General features: G+C 38.0%; 1 protein-coding gene across 2 annotated transcripts in view; it reads right to left on the bottom strand.

Annotated features, from left to right (window-relative positions):
• Positions 1-3,134: 3,134 nt before the first annotated feature.
• Positions 3,135-14,122, bottom strand: part of adka (adenosine kinase a) — a 160,166-nt gene continuing 149,178 nt past the window's right edge. For both annotated transcript variants that reach the window (XM_081351505.1, XM_081351506.1), the window contains 2 exons: positions 5,446-5,532; positions 3,135-3,813 (listed from right to left, as the gene is read on the bottom strand). In XM_081351505.1, coding sequence (XP_081207631.1) covers positions 3,689-3,813; positions 5,446-5,532 — 212 coding nt within the window. In that variant the 3' untranslated portion in view covers positions 3,135-3,688. The remainder of the gene's footprint in view (positions 3,814-5,445; positions 5,533-14,122) is intronic.

Below are 14,122 nucleotides of genomic sequence, written 5' to 3'. Positions count from 1 at the left end.
ATAGGAGTCTGTGACAAAGTAGTACCCTCCCCTTTCGGCACTCCATCAGCCACAGAGGAGGACTAACTCGCTGTAACCGCTATGTGACATCACATCGCTCATTGGGAAACAATGTACATTGTTTCAGACTACATGGCATGGGTGGGAAAAGAGGAGACATAATGTGCCGTCTTTGAAGAGGAAAAGGAAACTTTTAATATCACTTACTGGGATTTGAATGTATGCATACAAAATCGTTTCCATATCACCGTGTGCAATTATGCTAGATTTTGTAAATGCTCAAACTAAATGGCACGGGTGAAAAAAAATAAAAAAATAAACAAACAAGATACTAATGTGCCATGTTTTTGAAGAGGAAGATGAAACGTTTAATATCACCCATACAGCACGACACAGATCAATATCATATTAATACACGCATATATGCATAATTATAAAAACGTTTCACACTGTTTAATTATATACGACTTTATAATTGCTCAGAAGGTGTTGCGCATTTAATTGATGTTTGTTTGCAATGCCAGCATCACATAAATACAGGGAAATTTGCTTCACCACAACTGGAACAACATAATAGGAGTAAATCTAAACCATTTCCTTTCTGTAACGACATTTGCAACAAAACCCCACGAGAGTTTACAAATGCACCTGAAAGCCTGTGGGTTTGCCCTGCGGATGAAAATTTGGTGTAGCGTAGGGCAATCTGAACCATGGACATGTTACTTTTTACTGTGCCTGAAAGGAAAACAAATTGCACACTAAATAAAACTTGAGCCCTGGAGGATGTGGTTACAGTTTGGCAAAAGTCTACATATTGCCTTCCAGCAAAGCCTGATCAAGGTGATCTGACACCAAAGGGTTATCTTTTTTTTTTTTTTTTGGAAACCTGATTTACACAACAGCATGAGCTTCTTACAGCAGCTGGTCTGGGTGTGACATACCAACACTATATATTGTAACAATACAAGTACACTGCCTTTTTTAGTTTTATTTGACCTGTTGCAGCACTGTTATTAAAGTCACAGCTAGCCATTATTCGTTTTTCTTAAACATTATACCTATAAGGTGATAATCGGCATTATTTTTAGATCTTTGTGTGTGTGTGTAGCTATCACAAGTCAGTGTTACTTATTTGTATGCCAAAAGGGAAGGTACATTTGTTTACGGTGTGCAGATTCGTTGGAATTATTCATGTTTGCATATTTCAACCACTGGCACATTCATATTCACATGCAGACAGAGGCAGGATAAGTGCTCAGCACAAGGGTATAACAGCAGTAGGGTAAATAGATTAGCTCAAACTGATGACCTTCCAGATACTGGTTTTACTTTTCTAACTACACTGAATGTTCCAACTAAGCAAACACAATCATTTTCCTAGATTGCTACAGTATCTAGATGGTTTTCTTCTTTTAAATAATATAAATATAACAATATTTGCTATTACAGTGGACCAAACCAAACCAAATAGCTTTAAGCATATTAAGCATCAATCATTATGAAATGAATAAACTTTAAATGAGGTCACAGTTGCTTGTCTTATTCATCATGTTAAATAAACTGCCTGTTGCTTTCCAATTGAAATTATACAATTTGACCAGATAACAGACCTATAGCAAGTCGTATATTGAAAAAATTTTGGTTACACTTTATTTTAAGGTGTCATTGTTACAGTGTAATTATATATTTAAGTACTGAGTAATATTAAGCAACTACACGTACTTACTATTGGGTTAGGGTAGGATTAGGATTTGGTTGAGGGTTAGTTGCATGTAATTATGCATAATTTACTGTTATTACTATGCTAAGTACATGTAACATATGTAACAAGGACACGGTAAATAAAGTGTTACCCAATTTGTTACAGTGCGCTTATTGTGTAGATACATCTATTTACGTTGTATATTATATGTTTCTGTCATGGGATCATTTTATGGATTTAGTTTTAATAATTTTTTTTATTTTGATTAAATTTATGAATTTAACAGCTTGTAAACATACTTTACCACTAGAAAAATTTAAATAACTAATTAAACAAAAGTATTATAAAATTATTTAAGATATTTCTCCTTATATAGAAACTTTTTGGTATAAAGTTTTTTTTTTTTTTTTTTAAGAATCCTAGGGCTCTATATAGAACCCAACAATCTTTTTTTTTCTAAGAGAGTAATTAATTTCCGTATATACATCAATAATTACACTGTTGACTCTACATCTTCCTTGCGAGTCACATTTATATACAATTCAACCCTAAAAGGTACTGATTCCACAAAACCTGTCACTAACCATAACCATATCTCAATAGCAGCAAAAGTATATGTACATGTACCTAACAATTATTTGTATTATAAGTATTGCAAGTACAATTTCTAGATCAGAAACATAACTAAAAGTTCTCTCAAATTCCATAATGTCATCTACAGTATACCTACTAACTGAAATTTTGTCCAACAGCAAGACACCTGTGAATCAAATTACTTTTTATAAACCTCAAAGGCAACTTTCACAGGTCTTAAAAACACCCAGCATCATTGTAAAACACACAGCGGGAGGATTAGAGAAGTGGAAAAAAAAAACACACACCCACAAGCGTGACTGTGTGTGAGCTGAAAATGTGAAAGTGCTCAAGGACTTTGTCCTTTGCTGTCATTAAGGATTGCGCATGGACTCACGGGTTGTTTAAAACCATGTGCTCGGTGATGCCAGGGTCCAAAACCGTGTTTGTCAGTGACAGAACCTGAATCCGCTATGATTGCGGTCACACACAGGGACAAAGGGGCAGCTGTACCTTGAGTCTAATGATGCTCACAAATAGCTGCTCCTCATCCCATATCACAGAGATGAACCTTGCAGACCTGCCACTGTCATCAATGGGACAGGAAGAAGCTGCAGGCTCTCTAACCATCCAATAGAACACAGAGGTGAGATGCTGAGAGAGTAAAATAGGCCAAAAGTTGAGTCCTGTGCTGAATTAGGAACCGGACACTAGCATACTACTCTTACTATTCCAGCCATAGAAAGAGGTTCTCTGTTGAACCAAAAACACAGATTATTCACAATACAATCATATTTCAAGCAACGAAACATCTAGTCTACATGACTAATTATAAGGTTGTGAAAAGAATAAAAGTGACAGCAGAAAAAGAGCCTCTTATTTTTATTTGGCAGAGGTTGTGCTCACAAAACAACAGATTTCTTTGTATATTACACATTTGAGTGTGCTTTTCACAATTACATTTGGTTTACAACAGCAGGACTAGCCAACACAATTCCTCTGAGACAAAATAAGCTTTTGATTTCAATAAAGTTCAAATGATTCGTCTGGGTTTTATAATGTATATTTGAAATATCTGCTTCGGTTGTTACAGCAGTATGGTATTACCATGTCATCAAGGTAATTTTGTTAGTAAAAACCACATCTGAAAAGATGCTGGTTATGATCCTCACTCTTAACTTCATCACTAAAATGGCTTAAGTAAAAACAAATACATTTTTGCAACACAGAAATTCCTCCTTTGTAAACAGTTTTTAACGTGAAATATGTCTCCGTGATTGAATTAGGCCGTGAGACAGAAAACAGGCACGTGAACAAGAGAGGAAAGAGGAACAGAAGATAAAGTCAATTAAAAAAGGCATTAATCCTATAAAACACTTGGGTGGCCATATCTTCCGGTCTCAAAGCGGCCCATCACTTGAAGTCGGGCTTTTCTGGGAATGTGCAGCCCGCCTGGCGAATAATGACGTTAGCAGCGTAGTGTCCAGCACGGATGCACTGCTCAAAGGTCTTATCCTGTACCAGCTGAGACAGGAAACCTGCACAAACATGCAACCAGACAATGAAAAAAAAAGGGGCACAAATCAGATTTGGGTGCAAGAAAGTAGACAGATTTAATCTTAATCGAAAGCGTGCACAAACATATGTTTAATGAACGCACACATGAACACACATCCGAGCGCATAAAGCGCACACAAACATATGCCGGCGATTGTTAGCTTAGAAAACACGTAGTTGGGAATCGATTTTGTTGCATGTACTTTCTTTTAAAAAATTAAGGAAATCAGGCTTAAAGGGGAAAGGTGATGCAAAAGGCCCCCTTTAGTGATGTGCGATACAGAAATCCTCCAGCTTCCCTCGGGCTCTGAACCCTCCCACCTAGATCTCTGCTCTCTGCAGCAGCGCATTGAAAAACAGCTGGCAAATTCATTTTCCAACGTGGCAGAGAGCTGGCCTCCAACCTCTTGTTGGAACGGATAAAGGAGTTTAAAAAAATCAATACGACGTTTGAGCAAACACGCTCACAGCTCTATTAGTCGCAAAGGTTGTCCTGGAAGAGCTACAGGAAGACATGTTAGCAAATCAGACTCTTGGCCTTTGAGAAGCAGAGGGCCACGTAAGAGGCGTCGTATGAAGATAAATTACGCGGACCCGAAAGACCCTCGCGAACAGCTTGATCAACATCGATATTTCTGTTTTTCACGGGGAGCCAAACAGCGTCGTGCTTTACGCGTTTGATGGATGACTTCACAGTTCAGATCGGAGTAGACACGCAGCGGCTATCTGAACGCGCACTTATTAGCAAAACACGCAGATTAATGATAACGGCTGTGGGTAGTCTGGAAACTCCACTAATCCATCATGAAAGTCATCTATTTCCCCTTAGCTGTGTTATCTGAGGTTAAAATAGTACAATAGTACATTGGCGGCTTCATGTGTCTGAACTAAGCCAAATTAAATGAAGTATATATTACTGTAGATCTACAAATTGTCATTCCCGAGCAGCTGCACAGGAAATAAATAAGCATTGCGTGTCAGAGCTCTTGCATCATGGTCCAGTTTCCCAGTGGTTACAGATCAGACCTAATCCTGGATTAAATTGTCCTGTCAATAGTGATTTTCCATCAAACATACCTTCGTCTAGGACTATTCTGAGTCTTGGACACCTGTTTCAACAATTCCACATCCATTTGTGTGCTGACTGGAATTTCTTTCTTCTGTGATTTATGCATTAATTATTGGGTTTATATAATAATAATAATACTATAAATAAAGTATTTAATTATTATTGTTTTGTTACTTTAAACATACTTTTGTCTAGGACAAGTCTTAAACACCCGTTTCAACAATTCAATCCATTTGTGTGCTGACTGAAATTACTTTCTTCTGCTGAACACAAAAAAACAAACAAAGAACATTTGAAAAATGTGATTTTTTAATCCACAGTGAAAGGGGTCAAAATGTTGTTTTGGACACCACTGACTTTCATTGTATGGAGAAAAATAGTTGAAATCATTGTCAGTTCCACAGAAAAAAGGAAAGTCATGCATGTTGGCAACGACAGGAGGGTGGAATAAATGACAACAGAATTTACATTTTTGAGTGAACTACTGGTTCAAAGTTATTATGGGCCTTTGAAAGTATATCTTTATGGTTTAGTAGTACAGTACCTCCAACAAAGGCGTCTCCAGCACCGTTGGTGTCCACTATCTCGCTCTGGTCTATCTCCAGGACAGGGAATATCTCCACCTTGTCACCTGTGGAAAAGTATAAGCTTGTTAAACTATTGTTGAGCTGAAAATTTGCCTCGTTCACAGATCGGCTGTTCGGCAAACGTGTGAGACTTTCTGCTGTCAAAAATGGTCATTTTATTTTGGTGAAAAAAGACTTCATTGACCTAAAGAAGCTCAAAGTACGTTTTCATTTTACAGTAGTGTCATGTAAAATGAAACTGATGAAACTGATAAAATGAAATCATCATAACTGATGATTAGCATCAGTTAGCATGATGCTAATCATCTATAAGACAGCAGAGGCAGAAACAAAGTTAGCACTGTGGAAAGATAGTGAAGTTACCACAAGACATGCAGAAAGAAATAGAGGGATGTGCCATTTTCACTTGATGAGCTATAAGAGCCCTGCTTGGGCCTTGAACTCAAGGAGAGGCAATTATATAATTTGGCGGTTCTTCAGCATGACAATTCTTGTGCAGAAATGGATCAGCTCTCTAAAATAGCATTTGAAAGACAGTGTCAGTCTATTTTCTGCATTCACTTGGAATAATCTGTCCCCTTTCAGGCTAAAATAATGTATTAACTGTCCCGCTGTTCCCTCTCGAATGCCTTCTGCAATACGCTTGTGTTTTATTCATGGCATTAGCCTCCATTAGGGTTGAATGAGACTGATATAACTTTGCTTTACAGTAAGAAGAGCACTTCAGAGAACCCAATATTAGATTCTTGAGGAGGTTCAGAAAAATCCATGTGTGGCAAGTTTGGCAACCCACTCCAGCACCGTGATTTACCATTTGAAACTGAGCTACTGCTGCCTTCAAGAGCACCTGGTTAGTTCCCTAATCCAGAGTTAGGAAGTCACTATTATGACATGTCACACATTCAAGTCAGACAAAAATGTGGAAGTAGTCAAAACAAAAACAATGGATGTCAAAATTGCTGTCACTTCTGTTATACCATTAGACAAGCATAGCTGAACACTCCAGGATACTACATCACTTTTACACAACATGATTTATGCATTAATTATTGGGTTGATTAATCTAATGGGTTATAAGGCTTGTGTTCTAGAGAGACTAAACATTTATAATAATGATCGAATTTGCATGAAAATAACATGTATAAAAATACTGAATAATGTTATTGAACAATAATGGCTAATAGATAAATCACTATTAAATAATAAGTAAATCGCCCAAAATATCATTAGAATTATTACATAAATTACTAATTATTATAATTACAAATATATAAATAAAATATGAATATTTATTAATGTATTAATTAGTGATTTATTAAACATTATTGTTCAATAACCTGAGGCAATCAGTGAAGGGCAGGTCTTAAAGGGATAGTTGACCAAAAAATGAAAATTCTGTCATCATTTTTTCACCCTCATATAATTCCAAACCGTAAGATTTTCATTCATCTTTGAAACACAAATGAAGATATTGAAAGTCCAAGCAACTACCACTTTGTTACTTCAAAAAGTTCATAAAGAGACCGTAAAACAAATCCATATAAATCAAGCGGTTTAGTTCAAAATTTATGAAGAGACTTGATCGCTTTATATGATGAACAGATTGAATTGAGACTTTATTCACATATAAGCATTGATCAGCGAACATAAACAGAAGCTCAACCAAACCTGCTCTACACCTCATTAGTTCTTGCTTGAAGCTCAAACACATGAGAATGAACCTCATTGTTTCTCATACATCAAGCAAGCATGCTTGAGCTTCAGTTTACCATATCTGATGAGTGCGTTGATGAATGTTTATTTGTGAATAAAAGCCTAAATTCAATCTGTTCATCATATAAAGCGATGATGTCTCTTCAGAAAATTTGGACTAAACCGCTCGATTCATACGGATTAGTTTTACAATCTCTCTTCATTAACTTTTTTAGGCATAAAAGTGTTAGTTGTGTGGACTGTCAATAATGACAGTCAACATTAAAATATTTCCATTTGTGTTCTGAACATGAACGAAAGTCTTGGGTTTGGAACGACACGAGGGTGAGTAAATGAGAGAATTTTCATTTTTGGGTGAACTAACTCTAAGTTTTACATATGTGACACCATATTTTTATTGAAAAAGGCACATATGAATGAATGAATGAGGCATTTATATAGCGCTTTCATATGTACTACTGTAAACCCAAAGCGCTTTATAATCATATCAGGGAATCTCTCTTCAACCACCACCGGTGTGTGGCATCCACTTGGATGATGCAACGGTAGCCACAGTACAACGGCGCCAGTGCTCTACACCAGCTATAGGTGGAGAGGAGAGAGAGTGATAGAGCCAATTCAGTGTATGGGGATTATTAGGAGGCCATGATTGGCAAGGGACAGTGGGTAGAATGTGTCCAGGACACCGGGGTTACACCCCTACTCTTGACATGAAGTACCATGGGATTTTTAATGACCACAGAGAGTCAGGACCTCGGTTTTACGTCTCATCCGAAGGACAGCAAATAGAACTGAGGCTGAACAAACTTCAGGTCAATGAACCCAATGAACCAATTAAATCATTCAATAAAATTAACTGCAAAGTTGTCTTCCATCTTTGATGTTAAAATGTTACTTTACTTTGTCTACATTACTCAGAGCATCCCTTGGATAAATATGACTTTGTGTGGTCGTTCTTGTGCAAGCAACTTAAAATTACAATATTTCAAACTCCACATGAAGGCCGCATGAAACCTCACATTTCCTGACACCAACAAGAGGACCCCATGGAGAAAGAGCTGAAAAACACAAGCCAGTCTTAGCTAGCCCTTGCAATGAATTTTTTTTAGCCCATAATCTGCAACATGCAACAACAGACAGCTTTAAAGTATACATCTGCTAACTGTAGTCAGTAAGTGTCAAAGACCATCACTTTATGTGGAGAACTTCACAAGAAACCATCAGACACAGACAGTAAACAACAGAGAATGTGAGCAAAGGCTTTCAACTGATGCAACAATGAGCACTCAAGACACGTCTGCTGCGTGTGCGAGCGGTTTTTCCCTATACGAGTCAGCTGATTGTGTCTTTGATAATTAATTACACAAAAAGCAGATCCTTTTAGAATCAGCTAATTAGCAGCAAAATGACTTTGCTTAATTAATGCAGGCAATGAAGCATGCTCGCCCGCCTTCCTCTTGAAATGATTAACTAGAGGATCTTCCGTGTGAATTAAGTTAACAGAAACTCATGATCTATCTATTATTTTGCAATTAAAGATTACAATATTTACATTGCCATTATAGCATGCTTTCTCCCTCGCATCAAACTACAAGAGGAAGCGAGTGCACATGGTCATATGAAGCCTAAATCTGCAGTTTTGTTTGAACGGACAAATGACTGAAAAAAAAAAAAAAAAAAAAAATGACCAGACGCAAATGAATATGCTCAAAATGAAACTGTATGTGGTTCCTTCCTTCCTGTATACAGGCTGACCTGATTCTACTTCCTTTTATGACTCAGAAACAGCACAGCCACAGAGTGAGAAAAAAAATGTCATTAACTGTTCCTTCCTTTGATACCCATGACTGAACTGAATAGGCTCTAGACAATAATGGACATCAAACTGACGATTAAGGTTCGTATGAAGCAACGGCACTCTTCTATTCAGATTTGAGGGAGCAGAGACGATGCAATTCAGCATGGTGAGAATGTAGGTACTAGAACAGGCTAACCCTTCTGCCCTTTGATGACAGGTCACGCACCAGAGGCATGCTGGGAAAAGTCCAAACATCCCAGCCGTGGTGAGTCATCTGGAAAAAAATTATGAGAAGATTCTTGGAAGTACATGGTACAACATTAGGTCATACCCAGGGGTCAGAGTCCACAATAAAAAAATATGCTACAATAAAAAGGTATCTTAAAACACAAGAGCACGTTGCCTATTAAATCCATGTAAATTGTTGCACAGAACAAATGACAATACAATAAAACCATGGTGTGTAAAACATATTTAAACTTGATTTAGGGTTCAGAGGGAGGACCGTGAGCTGTAAGAATTCGAGAAACATACACTGCCAGTCTTCCATCTTGGTAAACAAGGCTGAACTTGCATATGTGCTAGTCTCCTTGCATTGATGTTTAATGGTGCATGTTGCTCTAGGTGGTTCCCATAACCTCACTTTGTTTCCTACAAGCTGCATCAATTGATATGATAATGGGGGAGGACGTGTGAAATGAGAGGGGCTGCACTGGAGGACAAGGCGTCCAACCACTTGGATGCCAAATGGTGTCCAGGAGCCTCTCTCAGCTCTCAATGGGGACAATAACAAGAGTTTCAAGGAATGGAGGCAAGAGGCAGATGCTTAGAAAAAAGAAAGATTCACACTACTAATTGGTCCAATAGGATGTTTTGATTACCGTCCTTGTGTGTCATCGTTAACCAACATGCACAGCAAAAATAATATAATATTTGAGTATTGTCTTCCAGCCAAAACTCATGAGGAGGGGTGGGAATCCAGTTTTTTTTAACCGGTTCCATTAATGCTTCTATAGTAGTTAAGGAAGAAATATTTGGTTTGGGAATGCAATTCCACTGCCAAACTTAAGAGCCATTTATTTGGGGATTACTCTACACTGGGCGCACTGTATGTTTATGATTCACTAAAAAGAATCAGTTCATAAGTGTCATTCAGACGGGAATCAAATGGTTGCGCTGTAGATTTAGTAGCGGTATAGAGGCAACTCCTAACTGTAGTGCAGGAAACGCATGGGCAGAAGAATACACGTGAGAAAACCGTTAACAGAACTGAACCTCATTTGGTTCCCTTTTTTTTAAAAAATGACCTAAATAACCTGATGAACAACACAATTCTTAAGTGTAAAATATAAGGCAAAACAGAAAGAAGGTAGGACAAGTATGCTGAAAAAGGGAAATTAAATCATTTAAAAGAATAAAAAAAATTAATAAGAATCATTTCTGAATTAAGGTTTTACAAGAAGTTCTGGTCCAACATGAATGCAGACAATTTATATAAGCACGCAAGAGCAAACTAGGGCAAATAAAAACAGAGAAATGAAATTCCTAAATCACTGCTCTCATTCCCCCCAAAACCATCCTTGATGGACATCTCCTTCCATTTCATCAAACCGGAGAGAACACATCACATCTTTATTCAAAACATATTATTGAACTTGGCTTTCAACATGCTGCTTTGGTTAGTCTGAGAGCGTTCCAGGACCAATTTCATGTTAATGTATAACACAAAAGAGGCCATTGGCAGGGCTCTTTAATAGGCATGGCAATTAAAACTTTGCTGCCAAAACCTGTCTTTGTTGTTACTGGCTTGTGGTCGTCCCTGTAAACACAGTCTCTGGGCAGTTCACAGGGAGTTCCATCGCTTTTGTGGTTTTGCCATTCTTCGTTTTACATGTTCATGCAGAAAGTGAAAATACTTTCCTCTGCGTGACTATCCAGGGAGCGGAAAAAAAGGGCAACAAAGTTACACCTCCCGAGCTGTGAGGTTATATTAATAGCTCTTGTACAGCTGTTTCTTTTTTGGTGCTGTGTTTGACACTTGTGTGCTCAGATCAGAAGTGAGATGTTGCTTTCAGGGTTTTGTATCCTTTTGGCACAGGCTTCTCAGGAGGAAGAGGAAACCACAGCTCTGCTCGCAAAGGCACTCCAGGAACAAGCATCGCTGTAAACATGTATCGGACTGGCTCAAAAATAAAACAGGCCTATGAAGACAAAAATGCATGCATGACTATTTATAGAGCCCAAGCATCAGAAAAAGCCATCATAACATTAACAGCACTGTGGAGTTACGGCAATTATGTGTAATAAATTCTCTTGTTATCACTAGTTATGTGCGGCGTAATACGATTACGCTCGTAATGCCAAGCCAAGGCAAGCCAAAAGCATGAACGCCTCAGGTCATGCGATAATTACTCTTTTACTGTATCTTAGGCATTGTCGTTTCAAATATATCACTGCGACTTTCAAAAAGTGATTGTCTCCAATAGATATCTGAGCTACTGAATGACAAGCTATTCACTACACAATGAGACATGACACAAAACCAATGAGCGGGAGAGAGATTCAAGGCCTTCAGACAGCTGCGGAACGGTGAGAGATTATTTCTCTCAAATCCACTTCTCATCGGCTCCAGAGCCAAACAAAAGCTCAGAGGAGTAAACAAGGATGGCCCTCCTCCTGGCAAACACACTGAGGAAACAGCCCTCACTTGCCTTCTTTTCTCTGATCCACTATCTCCACGCTAGGGCTGGTCAGAGAAACATGAGCGTGACAAACACATTTAACCGCTAATAAAGGGCAACCACCATGCCGAGAGTGGCAGGAGATAACCAGCACAAATAATCAGAGGAGTCTGGGACGGAGAGAGCTTTAAGAGGCAGTTTTGCCCTTTTCAAAGCGAGACATTGATCAGATCCCCTGGCCTCTGAGCCATGCTAATTAGCTGAAGACGAGTGGTGATGATGTCACGATCGATTTGGTGGACGTGCGGAGGTCTTCATCCGTCGCCCTTCCCATCATGAGTGAGATACTGAAATGCAATGCATATGCTCAAAATTTTCAATCTATGAAACGATAAAAAAAAAGTAAAAATAAAGTTAATTGTCACAATTGTGAGATATAAAGGCACAATTATATAAATAAATAAATTTGCAACTGTGACATATTAAGTCGCAATTGCGAGATGTATAGCCACAATTATGAAAAATAGTTGCAACTGATATTTGTAAATGTGATATTAAGTCAAATAACACAATACATTTGCTAAAAATTAAATCAAAATTGAGATAAAATAATATAAAGTTGATGCAATTTCACATTTTGCGATGTCAGTTATCCAGTTATGAGAAATAATATTAATGTTGAGAAGTAAAGTTACAGTTGAGACATGAAATTGCAATTGTGAGATATGAAAGCGCAACTGAGATATAATTATAGAAAGTTGCAGTTGTGAGAAAAGGAGATATTTAACAATAAACAAAGATAATACTAAATCAATGTCTCAACTTTGACAAAGCCAATAATGAGCAACAGTCAACATGCTAAAGTCACATCGTGAGATGTCAATAACGAGAAACAAAGCAGTAGTGAGCAATAGTCTCAATGAAAAATAATATTGCAGTTGTGAGATATAAAGTCACAACTGAGATGTGAAATCCTGATTGTGAGAATTAATCGCACAAGTAAGCTACCTTTTTATATTTCTACTCTGATGTGGAGTAAACAACCAAACTATGGTGTCTAAACAGGAAAGTTCAGGCCACATTGTGTCGTTAAAGGCATTACAGGGGCCGTTTATGTAATCAGTCAATGCTACGTCTCTTAACTTGAAGTGTTCTTTTGCTTTTTAAGCCCATCAAAACAAGCAGCCACTAACTGTTTACAGCGTTTCTGTTTTAGCTCAGCTGCGTTGAAGGTGCATTGCATTAATGAGACACAAACAAGAACTGCAAACTTTCTAGAATAATAGCCCTAACATAACACATGAAAAATGTGAAGGAGAGCATGAACACACACACACACACACACACACACACACACACACACACACACACACACACACACACACACACACACACACACACACACACACACACACACACACACACACACACACACACACACACACACACACACACACACACACACACACACAGGAAGAGTGTGTGCGTTTATGAGTGCATAATGACCTTTGCTAAGGGCTCATGGAGATGGAGGAAAACAAACTGAAACAAAAAGGCTCCTCTGGGGAGTTCATTATGTGCAGGTAAATCTGACAGCGCATTAGACACATTCCTCCTGAATAAGTTTCAAGACGAGCAGCACCTCTCCAGGAGCAGGAATGAAAATGTTCCTCTTTAGTAGGATGACAAAAACAAAACGGATTACATGGAGAAACTTCAGAATTATCTGCAACTGAAGTAAAGGCAATTTATTTCTCTTATTCTTAAAGTCAATGAACTGGAAATAGCGAAAGATCATTTATCTCAAATTGTGACATAAATCCGAGTGAAACGGATTATTGAAGAAGAATTTTTTTTTTTTTTTAAGTGCGGCAACTTGGTTCAATCCATGAGTTGTTGATTGGATAGAGGTAGATCTAAATGTGAGCTTGCAGTCGATTGAAAGAAAGTTGAGGCTGCAGGGTTTAAGTGAACCAAATGATTGGAGAAGTCTTGTATATGTCACCAGACAGAAAAGTTTGACATTTTGATTAAAAATAAAAAAGAATAATGCATGGACAAATTGTTCATAACAAGATCTATCACACGCATTTAGAAAATAGGGTCCATTTTAATTTCTTGCCGACTTATAAAAGCATCTGCAAAACATCAGGGCTACTTTAGAGATGTACATTTGCAAAAGCAGTCAGATGTTCTCCACGTCTGCAAGTATAATTGCAGGTTCCGGACAACACACGATAGAACAAATAAAGAGGGAGGATTTTGAGTCTTAAATCACATCATGTGCTTGGAGTTGGGACAACCACAACCAAGCCCAGTGTATTCCAGTCTAGATAAGATAAGGACATGGCTACGTCCAGATATCACTGAACAGTGGAACTTACAAGTCAACTGCAAATAAACAAAACTGCAGCAGCCTTTCTCTCTCCCTCTGCAAAAATG

The sequence above is a fragment of the Scardinius erythrophthalmus genome, assembly GCF_964197995.2.
Source record: "Scardinius erythrophthalmus genome assembly, chromosome: 21".
Taxonomy (NCBI): domain Eukaryota; kingdom Metazoa; phylum Chordata; class Actinopteri; order Cypriniformes; family Leuciscidae; genus Scardinius; species Scardinius erythrophthalmus.
This window is presented reverse-complemented; position numbering and strand designations above follow the sequence as displayed.